This window comes from Salvia miltiorrhiza, chromosome 3, assembly GCF_028751815.1.
Source record: "Salvia miltiorrhiza cultivar Shanhuang (shh) chromosome 3, IMPLAD_Smil_shh, whole genome shotgun sequence".
In the NCBI taxonomy this organism is placed as follows: domain Eukaryota; kingdom Viridiplantae; phylum Streptophyta; class Magnoliopsida; order Lamiales; family Lamiaceae; genus Salvia; species Salvia miltiorrhiza.
Window position 1 is genome coordinate 7,937,386 of NC_080389.1, and position 25,589 is coordinate 7,962,974.

General features: G+C 42.4%; 2 protein-coding genes across 2 annotated transcripts; one reads left to right on the top strand and one right to left on the bottom strand.

Moving 5' to 3' along the window:
• Positions 1-16,481: 16,481 nt before the first annotated feature.
• Positions 16,482-17,231, bottom strand: LOC131018252 (uncharacterized). The gene has a single exon (XM_057946976.1). It carries the CDS (start codon positions 17,229-17,231, stop codon positions 16,482-16,484), a length of 750 nt encoding a protein of 249 aa, XP_057802959.1.
• A 4,921-nt stretch (positions 17,232-22,152) lies between these two features.
• Positions 22,153-24,911, top strand: LOC131017341 (UPF0481 protein At3g47200-like). The gene is made up of 2 exons (XM_057946062.1): positions 22,153-22,699; positions 23,961-24,911. The coding sequence occupies exons 1-2, from the start codon at positions 22,164-22,166 to the stop codon at positions 24,814-24,816; spliced, it is 1,392 nt and encodes a 463-aa protein (XP_057802045.1). The 5' UTR covers positions 22,153-22,163; the 3' UTR covers positions 24,817-24,911.
• The last annotated feature ends 678 nt before the right edge of the window (positions 24,912-25,589 follow it).

The window sequence follows — 25,589 nt, forward strand, 5'->3', positions numbered from 1 at the left end:
TGAATGTCATTGGGCTTATGATATAAATTGTTTCTTGGAAAAATTGTGTGTATCACTTGTGGATTATGCATGAAAAGTTTGAACTTGTGACAAGTGAGTTAAATGTTTTGCCTCCAAGAACTTGAAAATGAGCTTGTGAGAATTGAGCCTTTGATTGTCATACATTTACAATCTCATTTTGTTCTTGAGTGTAAATCATTTGAGCATGTGTGTTGATCTCTAGAACTTGCCATGAGTCCTATCTTGAAAATAAAAGTAGATGTGTTGTTAATATTGAAGTGATTTAAGGCCATCTTTGTTAGCCACTTAACTCAAATTGTGTCCAAATTCTCATTTGATCCTAGTTTACCCCTTTCGTGCCTTGTAGCCTTTCTTTTAATGAACCAATGATAAAGGGGTAGAACTTAGAGTGTTAGTGGTTGCTTTGATGAAAAGGTTTGGGAAATGATTGAAATTACTTGTCTAACTTTGATTGAGTGAAAATCACTAGTCCCATATGAGCTCAAAAAGAAAAAAAAAAATGGCGATTCCACTGGGGAAAAAGAAAAAGAAATGAAAATGAATGTGACTAAAAGAGCATAAAGGGGAATGATTTGCCTTTTGAATCATGGCCATGATAGATATCACTAAGGATGAAAAGATGAAATGTAGGGATTTTGGTTTATGTTTGATAAGAGAAATAGTGAAGTCGATTTGTTCATTATGATTATTTGATCGTGGGATGAGTCACTTTGCCTAAAAACTACTCACCTTACCAAAGAACCCTCATTACAACCCAAGGAAAGCCCTTTGTGATCTTTATTTATAACACATTGAAGTATAGAGAGTTAGGATAAATGGCAAGCTTATGGTAGATTGCATACTTGTTTCAATTTGAGTGCAAACACGTCCATTCTAAACACTTGAGAGTTGAGTGCGTCATTGAAACATCCACCTTGTGAGGATTCAAGCTTCGATGCTATAATATTGAACTCACTATCACTTGTGACTTCTTGGAATGCATTTCTGCTTGTGATATACTTTTGAAAGATTTTTAAAATTGTTGAAGCCCTTGAAATGACACCAATTCATGCTTACATGTTTGTTTACTTTTATTTCTCTTCTCTTCGTCGTTTGGGGACAAACAACACTTTAAGTTTGGGGGGTTGACAAACATGGTTTTCGTACCTCAATTCCACATGTTTTGTTGTCATTTCCCTTCATGTTTTGCTTGTGAATGCTTGTTTGTGCCCGAATATTTAGTTTTATGAAGATTTGATATCTTTGTGTAGTTTTGGAGTAATTTCAGGAAAAATCAAGGATTAATTGGAGGATTTTGAAGATATGATATTTAAGTACGTATCGAGAGGAATCCGTGAGTGCAAACGGCGACCAAATCCGAGTCCGGACGAGGGAGAACGGAGCAAAACGAGCGGACTGTGCAAAACGCCCAGTACCCCGCGGTCACCACCCGCGGCCGCGGGGTAAGACCGCGGGTCAGCTGTTCCCGACTCAGGAGACACCCGCGGTCACCACCCGCGGCCGCGGGGTGGGACCGCGGGTCCCCTGAGCATCCCCCACGTTTGAAGGCCACGGACGCGGGTCGTGACCGCGGGAAAAGAGCGGAGCATCCCCAAGTGGGCCCCAGTCGCGTTTTTCAGCCCTTAACCCCCATTTTTCCCCTTTTCCTCACACTATTCATCATCCCCAACATTCAACACACCCATTTTCCATCTTCCCCAATTCCTCCACACCAAACCCTAGCCTCCATTACCACATCTTTTTACCAAGATTGAAGGCATTGAAGAGGAGAGAAGATTGAAGAAAGCTCATTAATAGGATTTGTCACTTCTTACTCTCTCTTTCATTTATGTATTTCTTTGATTTTGGTTTGTTGTTTGTGAACATGTTTGGATAAAATCCCCCATTGGTTTGGGGATTAGGCTAGTTGATTATGTGATGGATTGATTATTATGCTTAATATATGTATTGATTATTTCCTTGTTATTATCTTTTCAAGCCCTAGCTTTAATTCTTGTATGGATTGTTGGCCACTTTCTATGCATTTCTAATTTGTGATTTGAATCGGGAGAGGATAATCATAATAGATTAGGAGCTTGAAACATATTGACTCAATAAACCGGGAGGTTGAGAGTTGGGTGAGAGTTTACCGATCATTTGTGCTCTTGGGAGTTATAGGTTAGAAGTTGACCGGGGACGGCAACTATGACCCGTAATCTACAGTTTTAGTCGTCCGGGAGGGGGCTAGAACTAGTGGGGAGATCACTCTAGATAAATAGGAATATCAAGACTAATATTGAGCTAATTGAAGTCCATTGCTAATCCATCGTTGCCTAATCCCTAAACCACCTTCATCACTTAATTAATCCACTTTATTTGATTGTTCTTATTTTGTCTTTGAATTTGTTAGTTAATCAAACCACTCACCTCCTTGTTTAGTCTAAATAGCTCTAGCATAATGACTTAAGGTAATCACGAGAATTTGACTACTAATCCTTGTGGAATACGACCTTGCTTCCCTATATTACAACTACCCGTATACTTGCGGCGTAGTAAAAATAATAGCGAACAAGTTTTTGGCGCCGTTGCCGGGGATTAGTTTAGTTTGATTGTTTGTGATATTTTGAATCATTGTGCTTAACTACTTTAGACATTTTACTTGCTTTATTTTTGTTTTCTATTTTAAGATTGTGTTTTAAAGACAAGGGAAAAGAAGAAGCTAGTACAAGCAACGATACTAGAGAAGAAGCTACTAGTTCTGAACCTGTTGAGACAGTGCCCGAATCGCGAAAGCGACCAGGCCCTGACCTTGAAGTGTCAAAACCAAGACGTAGTAAACGAGGCAGGATTGCCAAGGACTTTGGACCAGAATATATCGCCTTCATGCTAGATGAAGAACCTTCATCTATCAAAGTGGCGTTTTCTAGACCAGACGGGCTACTCTGGAGGGAAGCAGTCCAGAGTGAAATTGACTCAATCATGCAAAACCACACTTGGGTGTTGGTTGATTTACCCGAAGGTTGTAAACCCTTAGGATGTAAATGGATCCTAAAAAGGAAATATAAAGCTGATGGATCAATAGACAAGTATAAAGCGCGCTTAGTCGTTAAAGGATTTTAGCAGCGTGAGGGGTACGATTTTTTCGATACCTATTCACCAGTGACAAGGATTACATCTATTCGAGTGCTTCTCGCGATTGCAGCTCTGCACAATCTTGAGATTCATCAAATGGATGTTAAAACTGCGTTCTTAAACGGTGATCTAGAAGAAGAAGTCTATATGGAACAACCTGAAGGGTTTGTAGTACCTGGACAAGAGAAAAAGGTATGCAAGCTAGTAAAGTCTCTCTATGGACTGAAACAAGCGTCGCTGCAATGGCACTTGAAATTTGACAATGTCATGTTGTCAAATGGCTTCAAAATCAACGAATGTGACAAATGTGTCTACATCAAGAGCACTAGTAATGGGTACTGACTCATCCAAAAACACCTAGCGGATGGACTCGAATTTATACGAGGTCGTCCTAGGGCGGTAAGGTGACTCAAGTCGTCTCACAAGGAAGACTTAGCAGGGCTCTAATCGTATTGCTCACAAGAAACAGAAATAAAACCTAAACATTCTAATCGGATAATTGGGGCTGGCACTGACTAACGCTCTAACACCGGTACGTAATTGAAATGAAGCAGTAAACATTAACTAATGCAGAGACATGTACGAACACATATAAGAACTAAGAACACGGCAATTAAACATTAACGGAATCAACTAGGGTTTCAATCTTGAACTCTGAACCAAACAATCATAAACTCGTAAGCATCGACGATTAATTACTATCTAGGCAAGAAACTAAATCAAGCATCCAATTCAAATGCAAAGAAAATCTTAATCTCCATAAAAAGGAATCTCTAAACTTTCACCAACAAGAAGGGAAAAACGTAATCAATAGCAACGAACTACGAATCACGTAGATTATCTAAACTCAACAACAATCATCTCTAATCATTACATCCATCAAAGCATAAAACACAAAACTTAATTAACCAAAAGATTCATATAACCAAGAAAATATAGCATCAACAACAATAATCTTCAATCATCATATATATTCATCAAAGACAAGAAACAAAAACTCAAATAACCAAGGGATTCATAAACAAAGAGAATCAAAGGGAGTTCTTACAAAACATAGCAATCCAAGGAAAACCAATCCGATGAAGTGTTAATTGACATCCAAAGCAATCCAATGAATCCACAATCGAAAGTAATTGATTTGAAACTCTAAAAACCCAAGGAAAAATGTGGAAATCGCCTCTAGAGGCTGCTGGGTTCGAGAATGATAAAGTAAAACCCTAGAAAGGGGTTTTTAATCGAAAAAAACGTACTGTCGGATCTGCACAGAGGCGGCCGCCGCCGTGTAACGGCGCCGCCGTGAGGGCCTTTCGCAGAATGGGCACGGCGGCCGCCGTCCCACGGCGCCCGCCGTCTACTGCAATGCGCAGCGGTTTTGTTTTGGCCTGTTCTCCCTCGTTTCAAGTCGGATTTTGGATCCGTTTTCGCCTACGAACTCGTATCGAGACAAACTTCGATTCTTATTCAAACCAATCAACTAAATTCTGACTTTATTTTTGTCCACATATCAATCAATTTGAGCACAAAATCCTGAGACCACAAAATTAGCACAAAAGCTCAAATCATTCAACTCTTAAGTGAAAGAGACCAAAATAAAAGTCAATATAAGACGTAAATACCCAGAGATTCATCACAAAATAGGGCTAAACAACCCCCCCACACTTGATCCTTTGCTTGTCCTCAAGCAAAGTCACGACACCAAAAGATAGTTCACAAGAAAACTTCCTCACCATTCACATCTCCAACCAATCTAAGTCTCTTAGCCATTCACATTCCTCACGAGATGTTCATTGTTAAGATTTTAAGAAGCAACAACCACATGATACAATTCAATCCGATCAGACCCAATTCTCCGCTAGAGGTGAATTCCCTAATGTGATTGCCTTTATAATCAAATCCCATTTTCCTTGAAGATGATAAACATTCAAACCAAAAATAATTTTATACATCTTTCTTTTAAAGGTGATGTTATTCCATTCTCAATAGATGGGCCAACTTTCGTGAGATCAACACTTTTGGAGGTAATCCAAAATGTTCTCACGTGGTTTTCCATGCTCATAACACTACCGTCAGAGGAGCAGAGACCCAGAGCTATAGAAAACTTCACAACAAACCAACATTCAAACTCAAGGGATAAGATCGTAGGCTATCACAATGAAAACACTCCCTCTAGCATCTACCGGACAAATCACGTCAAGAATAGCTCATAAGGGTGTTGCATCCAAAACATCAAACAACTTACATCAAGAGAGGAATATGCATAGCCTGAGAGACAAAGATAGCAACCAAGCCAACACAAAGCATGAAATTTACTTGTGAACAAATCATCAAAGTGTGCATTATTACTTGAAGCCAAACAACAATCAAGATAAAGGAGACCATTTGCCCCACACAAGAAAGCCCAAAAACACAACAAAAAGGCACCCATAGGATCACAACTACCAACAAACACCCTCCCCCCCACACACTTAAACTCTGGCACTGTCCTCAGTGCAAACAAAAAGAGGGGTGAAGGAGGAAACTTCCCTAAATTCCGATCCAGTGGTGAGTCTGTAGTGTCCCACGATGTTTGCCTCTCTCTCATCCAAAGAACAAGCAGTCTCCAACGCAACAACCTGCACCAAACAACAGATGCAACAAATCACAACACAAACAAAACGACAGAAAAATGAAACCAGAAAAAGCAAGAAAACATGGGTTGCCTCCCATGCAGCGCTAGTTTTTAAGTCGCCAGCCCGACTAAGAAGGTCCCTTAACCAAAATCCGATTGGAGCTCCAGCTGTCTTAGCGCCCTTGTAAACACATCTTTTTGAATTGCAGCTGCGGGTCCTCCAAATGAGCGTTCCATGCTCATATCATGAGATGCTCCTCTATCCACCCATCCAAGGAGATTGAGTGACATAACCTCATCGAGCTTCTCTTCCAGTGGCAAGGCAGACAGGAAGCCTTGCTCTATGTCATATTCCTCGTGCAGCTTATCCAGAGATTCATGCTCAATGTCAGCCTCATCCTGCAGGTTAGCAAGGAATTCCTCCACGATCTCGTCCTCCTCTTGCAGCTGATTAAGGAATTCCTGCACAATATAGTTCTCATCCAAAGCATCAAATGCTTCAACATAAGAGCAGGTTTGAATTAAGCGAGTGGGGGTAGTAGGTTTTTGATCAAAAACAGAGAATGTTACCGCTCTACCCGCCCCCTACCATACTTACAGTTCCCGTACCCACATCGATGCGAGTACGGGTGGTAGCCATAAAGGGTCGGCCAAGTAGCACGAGATGCCCATTCTCGCCTCTAATCCCTTTTCCCTCATCAAGTACAACAAAATCAGTGAAAACACTAATCCCCCTCACGACCACCTCAACATCCTCAACAAGGCCTCGTGGGCTGCTAATGGAGCCGTCAGCTAGCTCTATCTTAATGTTCGTGCATTTCAGCTCTTTATTTCCCAACCTCTCAAAAATATCAAGCGGCATCAAATTGACTGCCGCGCCCAAATCAAGCATTCCCAAAACCTTTTCAACCCCACCTAAGCTAATATCAAAAATAAAGCTACCTGGATCTCCTTGCTTGGGTGGTGGTTGGTCTAGTGCAACAGTGACGGGTGGCAGTGGCTCACTGGGGCATTGGGTAGCCTTGATTGCCTGCACAGTTTTGCTTCTCCATCTCCCCATGGTTATTGGGGCCTTGTCCTTGACTACCTCAACGGCATGAGCTTGATGCGGCTGTTTGTCCTGGTTTGGGAACTTTCCGGTCGGCTGTTCTTGCTGCAGCTGATTCAGGGCTCCTGTAAGTTGCCCAACTGTAGTCTCGAGACGCTTGATGGTAGCACTCTGAGACTCCATGTTCTGTTTGGTCATCTCCATGAAAGACTGCATGGTGTCCTCGAGAGACGGCTTCTGTGGTTGAGCTTGCTTCTGAAACTGTTGGGGAGCATTCTGGTATTGCTGCTGCTGCTGCTGCTGAAAATTCCCTTGTTGTATAGGAAACTGTTGATACTGCTGATACTGCGGGGGCTGCTGTTGCTGATAAGCTTGAGTGTAGTTCTGCTGCTGAGCTCTCCAACCCGAGTTGGAATTTTGTTGCCCTTGATTAAACACGGGCCTCTGTTCAAATTGAGGCCTCCCCGGATAGCTCTGAGCAGCATAGACCTCTGCTTCTCCTTCAGGTGTGCATTCCCCCATGCGATGGCACGCGTTGGTTCCATGACCAAAATCGCCACATATGCCACATCCTTCTGCTGGTGGCGCATGAACTGGTGGAGCCTTCACCTGGTTCATCGTGAGGTGTTGTACTTGCCTCATCAGGTCCGCTACTTGCTTCTGAAGCTCATTGTTGGGAGCTACTGCATTGGCTTCAACCCTCCTTCCTCTAACTGATTTCTGTTGAGAACTCGCGGCAAGTGTTTCGAAAATCCCTTTGAGCTCATCAGCTGTCTTCCGGGCAATGTTGCCCCCTGCTGTACTGTCCACCATAAACTGTGCCGTCTGGATCAATCCGTCATAGAAGAATTGCATCAACATGACGGGTGATAGCTGGTGCTGCGGGCACTGGCGGAGGAGCTCTTGGAATCTCTCCCAAGCCTCGTGGAAAGGCTCGTCAGCTCCTTGCATGAAGTCCATAATTTGGCTCCTAATCTCTTGAGTCTTGTGATTAGGGTAGTACTTGAGCATGAACTTCTCACACGCCTCTCCCCATGTAGTGATGGAGTTCGGCGGCAGGGACAGCAACCACGTTCTCGCCCGGTCCTTGAGTGCGTAGGGCAAGCACTTGAGTCTCAACTGATCCTCGGTGAGTTCCAGCAGTGGGAAGGTCTGCACTTGGGTGCAGAAATCACGGATGAACTGCAAGGCGTCCTCACTGGGCATCCCATAAAAGAGCGGCAACAGGTTTGAATCATTGGGCTTCAGATTATAATTTCGGACCGCCGTGGGAAGCACTATAGCTGACGTGCTAGTGGTCCCAATAACTGGTCTGGAAAAATCTCCCATGTACTGAACATTCTTCTCCGCCATTGCTTCTTGGTCAGGATTGGGCCAAGCTTCTTCTTCTTTTTCAGAATGCACTGAAAGTGTCTCCTCAAAAGCTTCCAGAATGGGATTGGAAGCAATTCTCTCTTCACAATTTTTCTCTCGAAACTGTGATTCCACAAAACTTCTCGAACTGGACTCGGACTCCTTCTCCAGGCTTGAAAGAACCTCCCGAGGTCGATGAATGTTGTCGTAGTAAGGTGCAAGCTTTCTCTTCAAGCTTCTACGTCCTTGCATACACAACACGAACAAACAAATCAAACGCACCGGAGGGAGAAAATAACCGAGTCAAAAGAAATAAACAAAAATAAACACGGAAAACAATGCAACACAATCAAATGCCTAAAGCCTTCCCCGGCAACGGCGCCAAAATTTGACTCATCCAAAAACACCTAGCGGATGGACTCGAATTTATACGAGGTCGTCCTAGGGCGGTAAGGTGACTCAAGTCGTCTCACAAGGAAGACTTAGCAGGGCTCTAATCGTATTGCTCACAAGAAACAGAAATAAAACCTAAACATTCTAATCGGATAATTGGGGCTGGCACTGACTAACGCTCTAACACCGGTACGTAATTGAAATGAAGCAGTAAACATTAACTAATGCAGAGACATGTACGAACACATATAAGAACTAAGAACACGGCAATTAAACATTAACGGAATCAACTAGGGTTTCAATCTTGAACTCTGAACCAAACAATCATAAACTCGTAAGCATCGACGATTAATTACTATCTAGGCAAGAAACTAAATCAAGCATCCAATTCAAATGCAAAGAAAATCTTAATCTCCATAAAAAGGAATCTCTAAACTTTCACCAACAAGAAGGGAAAAACGTAATCAATAGCAACGAACTACGAATCACGTAGATTATCTAAACTCAACAACAATCATCTCTAATCATTACATCCATCAAAGCATAAAACACAAAACTTAATTAACCAAAAGATTCATATAACCAAGAAAATATAGCATCAACAACAATAATCTTCAATCATCATATATATTCATCAAAGACAAGAAACAAAAACTCAAATAACCAAGGGATTCATAAACAAAGAGAATCAAAGGGAGTTCTTACAAAACATAGCAATCCAAGGAAAACCAATCCGATGAAGTGTTAATTGACATCCAAAGCAATCCAATGAATCCACAATCGAAAGTAATTGATTTGAAACTCTAAAAACCCAAGGAAAAATGTGGAAATCGCCTCTAGAGGCTGCTGGGTTCGAGAATGATAAAGTAAAACCCTAGAAAGGGGTTTTTAATCGAAAAAAACGTACTGTCGGATCTGCACAGAGGCGGCCGCCGCCGTGTAACGGCGCCGCCGTGAGGGCCTTTCGCAGAATGGGCACGGCGGCCGCCGTCCCACGGCGCCCGCCGTCTACTGCAATGCGCAGCGGTTTTGTTTTGGCCTGTTCTCCCTCGTTTCAAGTCGGATTTTGGATCCGTTTTCGCCTACGAACTCGTATCGAGACAAACTTCGATTCTTATTCAAACCAATCAACTAAATTCTGACTTTATTTTTGTCCACATATCAATCAATTTGAGCACAAAATCCTGAGACCACAAAATTAGCACAAAAGCTCAAATCATTCAACTCTTAAGTGAAAGAGACCAAAATAAAAGTCAATATAAGACGTAAATACCCAGAGATTCATCACAAAATAGGGCTAAACAGGTACGTTATGGTGTGTCTCTATGTAGACGACATGTTGATTATGGGAAGCAACAATCGTATCATTGTTGATACAAAGAACATGTTAAAAAGGAATTTTGACATGAAAGACATGGGGTTAGCTGACGTGATCCTTGGAATGAAAATTCTCAGGACCACCGATGGAATAACTTTGACACAATCTCATTACATTGAGAAAGTGCTCAAAAGGTTTAATGCGTTTGACAAATCGCCTGTAAAAACCCCATTAGAACTCAACGTTCACATGAAGAAGAACATGGGTGAACCTGTCGCACAGGAAGAATATGCAAGGATCATTGGGTGCCTTATGTATATTACAAATTGCACTCGACCTGATCTTGCATGCCCAGTGAACAAATTAAGTCGCTATACAAGCAATCCAAGTAAAGAACATTGGAAAGCACTTGAGAGAGTTTTGAGATACTTAAAGTATACTCTAAACTTTGGAATACACTACACGAGATACCCCCCGGTACTTGAAGGGTACTGTGATGCTAACTGGATATCCGACGCGAAAGACTCGTTATCAACGAGTGGTTACGTGTTCACTATAGGGGGAGGAGCAATCTCGTGGAGGTCTGCAAAACAGACATGTATTGCTAGATCCACCATGGAATCAGAATTCATCGCTTTAGACAAAGCAGGTGAAGAAGCCCATCGGTACTCGAAACTTTTTGGAAGATATTCCATGTTGGTCAAAACCCGTGCCGCCCGTCATGATAAACTGCGACAACCAAGCAGCTATTGGGAGGGCGAAAAGTGGGTTGTACAATGGTAAGTCTCGACACATACGTCGACGACATAATACCGTAAGACATTTGATCGAAAGTGGAGTTATCTCAATTGACTATATAAAGTCAATAGATAATCTGGCCGATCCGCTCACTAAAGCTTTGAATCGAGATCAGGTGTATAAATTGCTAGAGGGAATGGGTGTAAAATCCACAAAATAAGGATGATTATAGTGGTAACCCAATCATGATGACTAGAGATCCCAAGAACGTGGTTCAATGGGAAAACTAAGCTATAAGATTCCAAGTAGAACACTCAAACTACTTGCATTCCCTAGACAGCAACTGAGTGTTGAAACCTGCTTAGTGGTAAGGTTAAGTCATTGACTTTTAATGATTCCTAAACACCTCAGGGAGGTTGAGTATAGCAGGATACTCGGAAAAGAATCACCTATATAAGTGAGATGTGGGGGCCGCATCGACCTAACACTTATGAATCCAAAGAGCTGTCCAAGGCCCGCAAATGACAAAAACGTGAGAACGAAATGAGGTTGAGGCGTTAGTGTGTTAATACTGTTGTCTCGGTATACACGAAGGAGAAATGGTTCAAAGACATCAAGTTCTACCAATTCACCAGTATATCCGATAGTATTAACTAAGGATGGTTCAAGGCCGCAAACCACCTATTCTAATGCACTAAGGTCTCTTGAGAACAGAGCTTGTGTCTGCATTTGCATTTGGCTATTTCCACTCATGTGGGGGATTGTTGGAAATTGGTTGTGAGTAACCAATGTTTAATAATTTTTCGAGTACCGAAAACATTTAATTTAGCAGAATTAAATGGGACAGGATCGATCTACGTTCCGAGTAGATGATCGTAGTATATTTATTTACTCAAAACCGATTTCCGGTGAGTGAGAAATAATTGTTTAAAGTTGGGTACTTGAAACATGGAGTTGTGGGAAAAGATAAGCATTAAATAAGATTTAATACTTATCCCACATCGGGATGTGGATCACATTTATTACAGTATAAAAGCTATTACATCACAGGATGTAATAAAACTGTGTGCACACGTGACGGGTTGCAAAGCCCACACGCGCGCGCCGCCGCCGCCCGCCGGCCCCGGCCCCGTCGCCCGCCGGCTGGCGCCCGGCCCCGGCCCCCGGCGCCGGCCCCGGTCCCGGTCCCAGCCCTGGCCCGTCCCGTCACCCGACGCGCGGCCGTGGACTTGGATCTTGGCAATTGGTCTTTGGGTGGTCTTTGGGCTGGCCTTTGGGCATACCCTAGGCCCACATCGACTCTTATCTTTTTGGACCAACGAAAACTTGGTTCGAAGGGGACGAGGCCCAACTCGGTTGGGCCTACGCGCATGCACACGAAGCCCACTAGGGCTTGGCCCGGGAGGACCCTTGGTCTCCCAGGAAGCTTCCCACGTAACTGCTGCTGTCGGAGGAGTCATGGCAGAGCTGTTACATCTGTAACCCCCGACACCTTTTGAATACCATCAATGGTATTAATCCCGCAGGCTCCCCCATTTGATGTGGACTGTGCCTCCATGCATCATCAACATAACTGAAACAAGCATTTTACACCAAAACTCTGCTGCACTCTGCATCATCTGTTGAGTTCTGTTCTCGCCTCGTTCCAGTTCGCCGGAGCTCGTTGGTCTGCGGTGCTGCTACCTACGAGACGAAGCCGTTTCGTCTTCGGGGACGACACGCCAAACCGAGAGCACTACCGGGGCGTATCTCGTCTTGCGGACAGAGGACCCTCCTCGACTCGGCTATTTCCTGGTTTATTAGATTGTAATTTCAATATAGTTTTTCCCTTGTATTCTCATCTCCTACATTTCTGTGTTCTATTGTACTACGCCCGCGAGCTTGTAATCGCATGTTATAATCATCCTTATAGCTTGTTGGATTATTTTGTGGATTTTATAAGCTCGCGGGCGTAGTTACAATGAAACAGAAATGAAGGAGATGAGATTACAAGGTGAAAACTGTATTGAAATTACAAGAAAATGAAACCAGGAAAACAGCCGAGTCGAGGAGGATCCTCTTTCCGCAAGACGAGATACGCCCAGGTAGTGCTCTCGGTTTGGCGTGTCGTCCCCAAAGATAAAACGGCTTCGTCTCGTAGGTAGCAGCACCGCAGACCAACGAGCTCCAGCGAACTTAAACGAGGCGAGAACAATGCTTCTGGACTATATGAGTGCAGAGAGTATGTGGATGCTAGAATGCAGATTTCTGTGTGTCTGGATGCATGGAGTGACTGTCCTATTTATAGGCACAGTCCACTTATGGAGGATCCCGTCTAATAATGACGGCAGTTACCAAGTAACCCCCACCCGTCCAATAATGACGGCAGTTACGTTGCAGTTACGTTGTAACTTCCTCCCGTCCAATAATGACGGCGGTAATAGTGGCAGTTACGTTGTAACTCCCTCCCGTCCAATAATGACGTTCAATAATGACGGGAGTTATGGAGGTGTGGAAGCTTCTAGTTGGGAGACCAACGGGTCCTTCCGTCGGGTCGAGCCCCTTGTGCATGTGTGGGCCCAAACGATTGGGCCTCGTTCTTTGGACCGAGAAATCGTTGGTCCTTTGGGAACTAAGGGTAGGCCCAAAGACCAACCCAAGAACCAATTGCCAAGATCCAAGTTCACGACCGAGGTCGGGGACCGGGGCCGAGCGAGCGACGGCGGCGCGCGCGTGTGGGCTTTGCAACCCATCACTTGTGCACATCTCTTTAATTACATGCACGGATGTAATAACTTATATAATGTCTTAATTATCATCCACAAATAATGTGGCATAGGCATTAACATCTTTTTAATGCTTATCTCTTTCCACAACTCCATATTTCAAGTACTCAACTTTAAATAATTATTTCTCACTCGCCGGAAATCGGTTTTGAGTAAATAAATATACTACGATCATCTACTCGGAACGTAGATCGATCCTGTCGCATTTAATTCTGCTAAATTAAATGTTTTCGGTACTCGAAAAATTATTAAACATTGGTTACTCACAACCAATTTCCAACAATCCCCCACATGAGTGGAAATAGCCAAATGCAAATGCAGACACAAGCTCTGTTCTCAAGAGACCTTAGTGCATTAGAATAGGTGGTTTGCGGCCTTGAACCATCCTTAGTTAATACTATCGGATATACTGGTGAATTGGTAGAACTTGATGTCTTTGAACCATTTCTCCTTCGTGTATACCGAGACAACAATATTAACACACTAACGCCTCAACCTCATTTCGTTCTCACGTTTTTGTCCTTTGCGGGCCTTGGACAGCTCTTTGGATTCATAAGTGTTAGGTCGATGCGGCCCCCACATCTCACTTATATAGGTGATTCTTTTCCGAGTATCCTGCTATACTCAACCTCCCTGAGGTGTTTAGGAATCATTAAAAGTCAAGGACTTAACCTTACCACTAAGCAGGTTTCAACACTCAGTTGCTGTCTAGGGAATGCAAGTAGTTTGAGTGTTCTACTTGGAATCTTATAGCTTAGTTTTCCCATTGAACCACGTTCTTGGGATCTCCAGTCATCATGGTTGGGTTACCACTATAATCATCCTTATTTTGTGGATTTTACACCCATTCCCTCTAGCAATTTATACATCTGATCTCGATTCAAAGCTTTAGTGAGCAGATCGGCCAGATTATCTATTGACTTTATATAGTCAATTGAGATAACTCCACTTTCGATCAAATGTCTTACGGTATTATGTCGTCGACGTATGTGTCGAGACTTACCATTGTACAACCCACTTTTCGCCCTCCCAATAGCTGCTTGGTTGTCGCAGTTTATCATGACGGGCGGCACGGGTTTTGACCAACATGGAATATCTTCCAAAAAGTTTCGAGTACCGATGGGCTTCTTCACCTGCTTTGTCTAAAGCGATGAATTCTGATTCCATGGTGGATCTAGCAATACATGTCTGTTTTGTAGACCTCCACGAGATTGCTCCTCCCCCTATAGTGAACACGTAACCACTCGTTGATAACGAGTCTTTCGCGTCGGATATCCAGTTAGCATCACAGTACCCTTCAAGTACCGGGGGTATCTCGTGTAGTGTATTCCAAAGTTTAGAGTATACTTTAAGTATCTCAAAACTCTCTCAAGTGCTTTCCAATGTTCTTTACTTGGATTGCTTGTATAGCGACTTAATTTGTTCACTGGGCATGCAAGATCAGGTCGAGTGCAATTTGTAATATACATAAGGCACCCAATGATCCTTGCATATTCTTCCTGTGCGATAGGTTCACCCATGTTCTTCTTCATGTGAACGTTGAGTTCTAATGGGGTTTTTATAGACGATTTGTCAAACGCATTAAACCTTTTGAGCACTTTCTCAATGTAATGAGATTGTGTCAAAGTTATTCCATCGGTGGTCCTGAGAATTTTCATTCCAAGGATCACGTCAGCTAACCCCATGTCTTTCATGTCAAAATTCCTTTTTAACATGTTCTTTGTATCAACAATGATACGATTGTTGCTTCCCATAATCAACATGTCGTCTACATAGAGACACACCATAACGTACCCATTACTAGTGCTCTTGATGTAGACACATTTGTCACATTCGTTGATTTTGAAGCCATTTGACAACATGACATTGTCAAATTTCAAGTGCCATTGCAGCGGCGCTTGTTTCAGTCCATAGAGAGACTTTACTAGCTTGCATACCTTTTTCTCTTGTCCAGGTACTACAAACCCTTCAGGTTGTTCCATATAGACTTCTTCTTCTAGATCACCGTTTAAGAACGCAGTTTTAACATCCATTTGATGAATCTCAAGATTGTGCAGAGCTGCAATCGCGAGAAGCACTCGAATAGATGTAATCCTCGTCACTGGTGAATAGGTATCAAAAAAATCGTACCCCTCACGCTGCTTAAATCCTTTAACGACTAAGCGCGCTTTATACTTGTGTATTGATCCATCAGCTTTATATTTCCTTTTTAGGATCCATTTACATCCTAAGGGTTTACAACCTTCGGGTAAATCAACCAACACCCAAGTGTGGTTTTGCATGATTGAGTCAATTTCACTCTGGACTGCTTCCCTCCAGAGTAGCCCGTCTGGTCTAGAAAACGCCACTTTGATAGATGAAGGTTCTTCATCTAGCATGAAGGCGATATATTCTGGACCAAAGTCCTTGGCAATCCTGCCTCGTTTACTACGTCTTGGTTCTGACACTTCAAGGTCAGGGCCTGGTCGCTTTCGCGATTCGGGCACTGTCTCAACAGGTTCAGAACTAGTAGCTTCTTCTCTAGTATCGTTGCTTGTACTAGCTTCTTCTTTTCCCTTGTCTTTACAAGGAAAGATATTCTCAAAGTAGACAGCGTTATTTGATTTCATCGTCATTCCTACAGTCATTGTTGGAATGTCTGATTTGTGAACCAAAAAACGATGTGCATTGCTGTTTAGTGCATACCCAATAAAGATGCAATCAATTGTTTTAGGTGGAGGCACTTGTACCTTGGCTAAACACCCCCACACTTTAAGGTATTTGTATGAGGGCTTTCTGCCTTTCCACAACTCATAGGGAGTGACGTCCCTTCCCTTGAGCGGTATTTTATTGAGGATATAGTTGGCCGATAGAACAGCCTCCCCCCACATGTTCTGAGGTAACCCAGAACTAATCAACATGACATTCATCATCTCTTTAAGTGTTCGATTCTTGCGTTCAGCAACACCATTAGATTGAGGTGAATATGGAGCAGTTGTTTGATGTATTATACCACTAGCGTTGCATAATTCCTCAAACGGAGCAACATATTCTCCTCCTCTATCACTTCGAACCATCTTAATTCGACTACCAAGTTGATTCTCGGCTTCTGTTTTGAAGTTCTTGAAAGCTTCAATAGCCTCATCTTTACTTCTTAGAAGATAAAGATAGCAATACCATGTTTTTTGCCTTGCCCTTGTCCTTGGCGTTTTGGCGAGCACGCTTGTTGTTGGAGGGACCGCCTTTCTCCAACAAGTTGCCTTTGACTTGAGATGAGTTTTCGACCTTGGTCATACATTCCCTCACGTCAAACTCTAGGCGCAGCTTAACCATGAGATCTTCAAGAGTCATCTCCTCATTGTTCTGCATAAGGTAGCTCTTGAAGTCAATCCAGCTTGGCGGTAGCATCTCGATGACCGCCGCAGTGATGAAAGCTTCGGGCATTTTCATCCCTTCGGATTCCAACTCATGCAAGATAAGTTGGAATTCTTGCACTTGATCCATGATCGATCTACCATCGATCATCTTAAAGTCTAAGAACTTAGCTATTACATCATCACTACGGTACTTATTCTCTAGTGCCTCCCAAAGTGGTTTGGAGGTCTTTACATTGGCGTATACATTGTATAAACTATCTTCTAAACCTTCTAAAATGAAATGTTTACAAAGATAGTCGCCATAGCGCCAATCGTCATACGCGGCATGCACCCAGAAATTGGTCTCGTTCTCCGCTGGCGTAGGAGGCTCGTCTTCCCACAGGAAATCGACCAAGCCCAAAGTCATGATGTAGAACATCATCTTATGTTGCCATATTTTGAAGTGTGACCCACCAAACTTAGGTGGCTTTTCGGCTATTGCATTTGCCCTCGGGGGCTGCATTGGCACCGATCCAGCCATGTTGCCATAGCTCACCACGTTGGTCCCGAAGGCCCCAACCGTTCGTCCAAAAGTGGACCCCACGGAACCACTCGAAGTGGAACCAATCGTTGATCCAAACGAGGTTTGGCCAACCGTTCCTTGCACGGAACTATCTCCTCCAAGAGTCGTTTGGTTAGCACCAAACAAGAAAGGTAGCGGTGTTGGAACACCAAAAAATCCAAACCGAAATAACATGCCAAGACGAAATAATTGCAAGACGAGATAAGCTCCGGCGATTACATGCGATTATTTAATCGCAAGACGAGATAAGCTTGCAACGTGGGAGTTTTGAACTTGTAATTGAACATAACATTTTCGAAACCTAATTCCTTTGCTGGAGATGTCGACCGGTCCTACGAACTCCACCGAGGCTGCCAACGCCGTCGCCGCTGCCAATGCCGCTGCCGCTGCCTCTGCTGCCGCCGCCTCCGCCGCGGCCGCATCAACCGTGGCACCCGCCACCTCTACCGCTGCTGCCTCCACTTTTAGTGGTGGTCCTTTTGGTGGTCCAACACCGCTACCTTTCATGTTTGGTGCTAACCAAACAACTTTTGGAGGAGAAAGTTCCACGCAAGGAACGGCACCACTTCCGTTCGTGTTTGGTGCTAACCAAATAACTTTTGGAGGAGAAAGTTCCACGCAAGGAACGGTTGGCCAAACCTCGTTTGGGTCAACATTTGGTTCCACTTCGAGTGATTCCATGGGGTCCATGTTTGGACAGAACGTTGGGGCCTTCGGGACCAACATGATGGGCTATGGCCATGTGGTGTGGATTTTACACCCATTCCCTCTAGCAATTTATACATCTGATCTCGATTCAAAGCTTTAGTGAGCGGATCGGCCAGATTATCTATTGACTTTTAATGATTCCTAAACACCTCAGGGAGGTTGAGTATAGCAGGATACTCGAAAAAGAATCACCTATATAAGTGAGATGTGGGGACCGCATCGACCTAACACTTATGAATCCAAAGAGCTGTCCAAGGCCCGCAAAGGACAAAAACGTGAGAACGAAATGAGGTTGAGGCGTTAGTGTGTTAATACTGTTGTCTCGGTATACACGAAGGAGAAATGGTTCAAAGACATCAAGTTCTACCAATTCACCAGTATATCCGATAGTATTAACTAAGGATGGTTCAAGGCCGCAAACCACCTATTCTAATGCACTAAGGTCTCTTGAGAATAGAGCTTGTGTCTGCATTTGCATTTGGCTATTTCCACTCATGTGGGGGATTGTTGGAAATTGGTTGTGAGTAACCAATGTTTAATAATTTTTCGAGTACCGAAAACATTTAATTTAGCAGAATTAAATGGAACAGGATCGATCTACGTTCCGAGTAGATGATCGTAGTATATTTATTTACTCAAAACCGATTTCCGGTGAGTGAGAAATAATTGTTTAAAGTTGGGTACTTGAAACATGGAGTTGTGGGAAAAGATAAGCATTAAATAAGATTTAATACTTATCCCACATCGGGATGTGGATCACCTTTATTACAGTATAAAAGCTATTACATCACAGGATGTAATAAAACTGTGTGCACACGTGACGGGTTGCAAAGCCCACACGCGCGCGCCGCCGCCCGCCCGGCCCCGGCCCCGTCGCCCGACGCCCGTCGCCTGGCCCCGGCGCCCGGCCCCGGTCCCGGTCCCGGCCCGTTCCCGTCACCCGACGCGCGGCCGTGGACTTGGATCTTGACAATTGGTCTTTGGGTGGTCTTTGGGCTGGCCTTTGGGCCTACCCTAGGCCCACATCGACTCTTATCTTTTTGGACCAACGAAAACTTGGTTCGAAGGGGACGAGGCCCAACTCGGTTGGGCCTACGCGCATGCACACGAAGCCCACTAGGGCTTGGCCCGGGAGGACCCTTGTTCTCCCAGGAAGCTTCCCACGTAACTGCTGCTGTCGGAGGAGTCATGGCAGAGCTGTTACATCTGTAACTGCTGTCGTAGGAGTCATGGCAGATTCAAACAGCAGGGCTGTTACTGCTGTAACCCCCGACACCTTTTGAATACCATCAATGGTATTAATCCCGCAGGTTCCTCTATTTGATGTGGACTGTGCCTATAAATAGGACAGCCTCCATGCATCATCTACACAACTGAAACAAGCATTTTACACCAAAACTCTGCTGCACTCTGCATCATCTGTTGAGTTCTGTTCTCGCCTCGTTCCAGTTCGCCGGAGCTCGTTGGTCTGCGGTGCTGCTACCTACGAGACGAAGCTGTTTCATTTTTGGGGACGACACGCCAAACCGAGAGCACTACCGGGGCGTATCTCGTCTTGCGGACAGAGGACCCTCCTCAACTCGGCTATTTCCTGGTTTATTAGATTGTAATTTCAATACAGTTTTTCCCTTGTATTCTCATCTCCTACATTTCTGTGTTCCATTGTACTACGCCCGCGAGCTTGTAATCCAACAGGACACTTTACTCGTATTTTAGTTGAAATAGATCTATCTCTAGCTGTACAAGAGACGAACATTCTTTAGCAAAAAATCAAGAAATAAAAATGGGCGACCATCGAGATAACTCGCAAGGAATAGGATAGACGGATGAAGATGATAAATGAGTCGGACTTAGGATTTAAAATTTTATTTCTAAGTTTATAAATCAACGTTGTTAGATGATTTGTAAAAATAGTTATGAATATAAATTAATATAATATTCTATTGCATAAAAAATCAACAACACAACACCAATAATAATAATAATAATAATAATAATAATAATAATAATAATAATAATATGCATTACATCATTGCCTTATAAACAAATTTTAAAATAAGGACATAATAGGTAACCCAAATTTTGTAAAACAAGGCTCTTTAATAATAGGTATAGATATAGATAAGAGAAAAGAAGGGAGATATTTAAAGACATAATTTTTTTGTATTATCCTTTATTTTTCAATGATAAATTTATCCATCAAAGCGAACACACCCTTAATATATTAGACACTTTCTCCGCTATCAATATTAAACAACTTTTCATACATATTTATGGGGCACGAAGAGAGTATATATGATTATATTAGTTGATTTTCAATCCTATTTACGTATAATCATCTAATCATTCATTCTTCATATATTTTATGTATCCGAGAATAACTGGAAAAGTGGAAACAAGATCAAATACTTCCTCTGTCCCCGTAATAAGTTCCTATCCATTTTGGGACATTACCCCACCACTAATAATACTTATTTATTCTTACTTTTCAACTTTTCACTATTCCACATTCTAATTATAACACATTTTCACCACTTCTAATACTAATTATTATACTTTTTCTCCACTATCAGTACACGCAACAATTTTTCCTTAAAACCCGTCCCGTCCTCCTACTATGAAGTTATTTGGGGACGAAGCGAGTATATAATTTAGTCATTATGGCCAAATCCAAAATCGAGTATACACCCACCACCCGACCTCCCCATAAACGATACGATGATGAAAAATTCGTAGATACATTTATTTTTGGGTAATTAATTGGTGTATAAATACATGAACTTTACTAACTTTTTGGTATTTAACATGAACTTTAAAACCTAGTTATAAATACATAAACTTTAAACTTATTCAATTTTTAACACATTTTTTGTATTTGATGAAATTATTGCTGACATGTCAAAATTAAAATTGAGTTGGCAAAATTAATCATCCAGCTGTCATCCAACTAATAAATTTAGTTATGAAGGCAGACATTAAACATCCGAAATCACACACACACTCCTCTCTCTCTCTCTCTCTCTCTCTCTCACCCCAACCCCCACCCTCGACAGACCCTCCTCTACTTGGCAGACCCTCTCCGGCGAGCAAAGCTCAAGCCCTTCTCCAACCGCGAACCTCTAGACGTCACACCCTTCCATAGGGCCTATTCTCCAGCCGCGAACTCTTCTACGACCTCTGCCAGGAACCCCTTCTCCTTCCTCCACGGCCTCTGCCGCCTCACTCTATGCTGCTACAACCAGACCGATCGCCACCTAGCACCCTGTCTCCTATGCTGCGGCCTCGTGCTCCGCCCGCGAGGTCTCCGCCTGCCGTGATGCTCATTCGACAACACCAAATTCATTCATCAATTTTCCAGAAAAGGCATGAAATTCGCCGCCTTGATTTCAGGTCTATGGGGGTGGGGGAAGGCTTGACGGGGGTTTGGGGAGGGGGAGCGGGAAGTGGCGGCGCCGAGGTGGGGGAAGGGTGAGGGTCCGACGGAGGTGTGCGGATGGGGGAAGGTAGCCTCCACCTCTCTCTCTCGCTCATCTCCTTCGCCCCCTTTCTTTCTCTCTCTCTCGAATTCACCATGTTCAACGGTGGTAGGGGACGACGGCAGGGTGGGGGAAGGGGGAAGGTCCACCCTGCTGGAGAAGTGCCGACAACGGAGGTAGGGAAGTGGTGGTGGCGGTGTGGCCGAAGGGAGATGGGGGATGGTCTGAGGGGGTGGGGGAAGGGGTGAAGGGGGAAGGGGGAAAGTTGACGTGTAGGATTTTATGTTTTAAAATTTTAGGTTTATATTTGTTCAATATTCAAATTCTTGATTTGGGATGTTTAATGTCTGCTTCATTAGTGAAGTTTATTAGTCAGATGCCAGTTGGATGATTAATTTTGCCAACTCAATTTATTTTTTGACATGTCAGCAATAATTTCATCAAATGCAAAAAATGTGTTAAAAATTGAATAAATTTAAAGTTCATGTATTTATAACTATATTTTAAAGTTCATGTCAAATACCAAAAAGTTAGTAAAGTTCATATATTTATATACCAATTAGCCTTTATTTTTTATGAATTCCCGCGATGGAATCTAGGAAGAGTAATACTTTTATTACTTGACCAAGACTCGTAGGCTTGAGCTTCTTCACATCTATGAATAGAATAGACCATGAGTTAATTTATCACAGCTGAGTATGTATCAATGGCTGCGACACAGAAAATTCAGAAAGTGCAGCCTCTCTTAGTCCGATTGGAGAAGAACAAAAATGACTACTTTCCGCAGGCGGTCTCCTTCGGTCCGTACCACCACGGCGAACCGGAGCTCGCTTTCTTCGAGGCCTTGAAGCCGAAGGCCGTCGAGTTGTTCATATCAGGCGGCCCAGAAGGATACGATGAGTCGTTCTACCACAAAAAAATTGTTGGCATCATCGGTGAAATACGAGACTGCTACGACGAAACCACGATTGGCAACGATGAGCTAGCCGCGATGATGCTCCGGGATGCCTCGTTGATGATAATCTTCATGGAGATGTACATTGACGGAAATGCAGAGCAGCCAGATGAGACGACGATGGACAAGATTAGAGGCATTGTGGATCTTTTTGGCATATTGCCAATGACGATTTTGTGGCGTGACTTGTTTCTGCTTCAGAATCAGATCCCTTTAGTCGTGGTGGAGGTTTTGATGGATTTAAGATGCGGGGAAGGTGAGGGCGAATACCAAAACTTGCTTAACAGGTATATTTCATCTCTTTCAATACAATGACATAATATTATCATGAGACGAGGTATTGGTGTAATAATCTATATCTATATCTATATTAATAGCAATAATTGGCACAACATGTAAATTGCTTATTTTATTCTTATTACATTTTATTAAGATTAATTTTGTAAATCACTCTAAAAAAGGTTATAATTTTATAAATTACGTATTATATATGTGTAAGAATATATTAATTAATTCATTATATATATATCTAATGTACATTTCAGATAAATTGCTAGCTATAGTTTGGATGCTACCACTGTACGTCAAAAAATATAGTAGTTTCTTCTTTTCTTATTCTTTTTTAAATTTATTACATTTTAGACAACTACTTCAATTTTTTTCTATCATATTTATATAAAACATTAGGAAATATATTTAAGGGAGATAAAGAACTTCAAAACGTGAACATAATATATTGGGGAATAAAATAAAATATGATGAATTAAACTAAACTTGAGAGACTAAAGTTTATTTTAAGCCTGTAACTTGGTCATTTTGTAAATGTAAGACAAATATTTTCGAGCTTGCAATTCTAGGACAAATTATTTTTTTGAGCTCAATTTGTCTTGTGCCGAATTTTTGAAAGCTTGAAACTTTTTGTCCTATATTTACAAAACAGCCAAAGTTACAAGCCTATATAAAAGAATTTTGGGCTCCTTACATAGTACTCCATCCGTCCCAATATAAGTAGTCACTTTTTTTTCAACACGCAAATTAAAAAATTTATTGTTATGCTTTAATTGAGTACGTGGTTCATATTTTTAAATGATTTTTTCTTTATCTTAATTATTTAATTAGCAAATTTGTCAATAAATGACTTTTTGGGGAAACTCTCCGCGTCGGCGAGATTTGTGTTGGGCGGCACTGTTGTGCGCGTGTGTATGTGTGCACAACGAGAGAGAGAGAGAGAGAGAGAGAGAGGGAGGTCATGCAGGGGGCGGGGTGGCAGCCGGCGATGTTGTCGTCCCCGGAGAAGAAGAGAGAAGGGGGAGGTTTTGTGTTTGGCGTCGCTATTGTGCGTGTGTGTGTGTTTATTGAAAGATGGTTTAGGTTTAATTAAAAAATTGAATTGAATTAATTAATTGGACTTAATTAAATAATAAATATTTCCATTTTGAAAAAGTTGCCACTTTTAGTGGGACAAACCAAAATGAAAGGATGGTCATTTTTATTGGGACGGAGGAGGAAGTACAAAATCTTGATTTTCTTGTGAAAAATATATGACAGGTTCTTGAATATGAGCATCTTCGGAGAGTATAGCAAGAAAAGAAAACTGTCTAGGAAGCCTCAGCACCTCCTCGAAGCCGTTCACATGCTGCTCGTCTTCGACTTTAAAGATGAGAGTGGCGATGCTCCAACTTGCTGCAAATTGCCCAAAGTTAAGAAAGCTGATCTAGAAAACGGTGGTGCAGAAACTAAAACTACTCATTCTCATGGTATAATCCATCGTCTTCTAAACTCTTGGGCTTGCAAGAACCAAGGAGCAGCCAACAAAAGCAAGTTCAAAAACATCAAAAACATGTTTCATTCGTTTCGTTCGGTGACAGAGCTTAAGGCAAAGGGCATCCATTTCAAACCAAGCCCAACCCAATCTTTGATGGATGTCAACTTCAAATCCAACTTCTTCTACGCCACACTCCAACTCCCCGTGTGGGTCGTCTCCACCGACGACAAGGTCATCTTGATGAACTTGATCGCCTACGAACTCAGCCCTAACAGCCGGGCCAACGGGGAGGTGGCGTCGTACATCAGCTTCATGAAGGCGCTCATGGAGAGGCCGGAAGACGTGAAGGAGCTGCGAGAGAAGAGAATCTTCATCAGCACGCTTGGCAGCGACCAAGAGGTTTTCAACATCTTCAAAGATATCAATACACACGGCTTCTTTAATCCCATGATTTTTGGTGCAGTGGAAGACAAGATCCAAGCACATTATAACAGCAATATCAAGACATGGATGGCTGAGCTCATCCACAATAATTTTCGATCTCCCTGGACCGTGGCTGCATTTTTTGCTGCCGTCGCATATCTTGCGATATCTGTCGGCCAGCTCTACTACGCCATGTATCCTCCAACTCAAGATTGATCACCATCTGTTTCAACTGTGTGTACCAATTAATAGTAGAAAACAAAATATTGGCTTTGGCCCCCAACTTAATTAATGCAATAAACGTTACCCAACTTTGACATTACTAAGGCTGCGTTTACTTTGATGGATAACACAAATTTATGCCTTTAAATGTCTCTTTCCTTTTTCAACATTTGACACAAAAAGAGATGCGACTTCAAGGATGGATAATATTATCCACTTTGAAGTGAAAAATATTATCCATCCTTGAAGTGAAAATAAGGAAGGAAAAATGGTGAGCATCTATTTTTGTATCAAATGTTGGAAAAGGAAGGAGGCATTTAAAGACATAAATTTGTGTTATCCATCATTTTTCATGGATAAATTTATCCATCAAAGTAACGCAGCCTAATACTTTTGATTTTTTACTTTCCTGAAGTGAAAAATATTATCCATCCTCACACACACAATATTTATCTCTCTCAATTTTGTCTTCAAATCTCACAACTAACTTAATTATTTTCTCCGACGCCGTGTGGCTGCGTGTGTGATTTTCTCGCAACTTGATTTACCAGAGTGCATACAATGCATGGTGTCTACTCTTTTCTCTTCTCCCAGCCTGGTTTTTTTTTGGTTTCGGTCATCTTTTCAATTTAAGTCTTGGATGGTATGTGTTTTTCATTATCATTTCTATATATATTATGCCTAGTTTTGGACGAAGCATCACACTTTTCGGCACATTGTGTATCAAATTTAACAGTAAACAAGTGTCGTAGTGAATGGACTGAAAA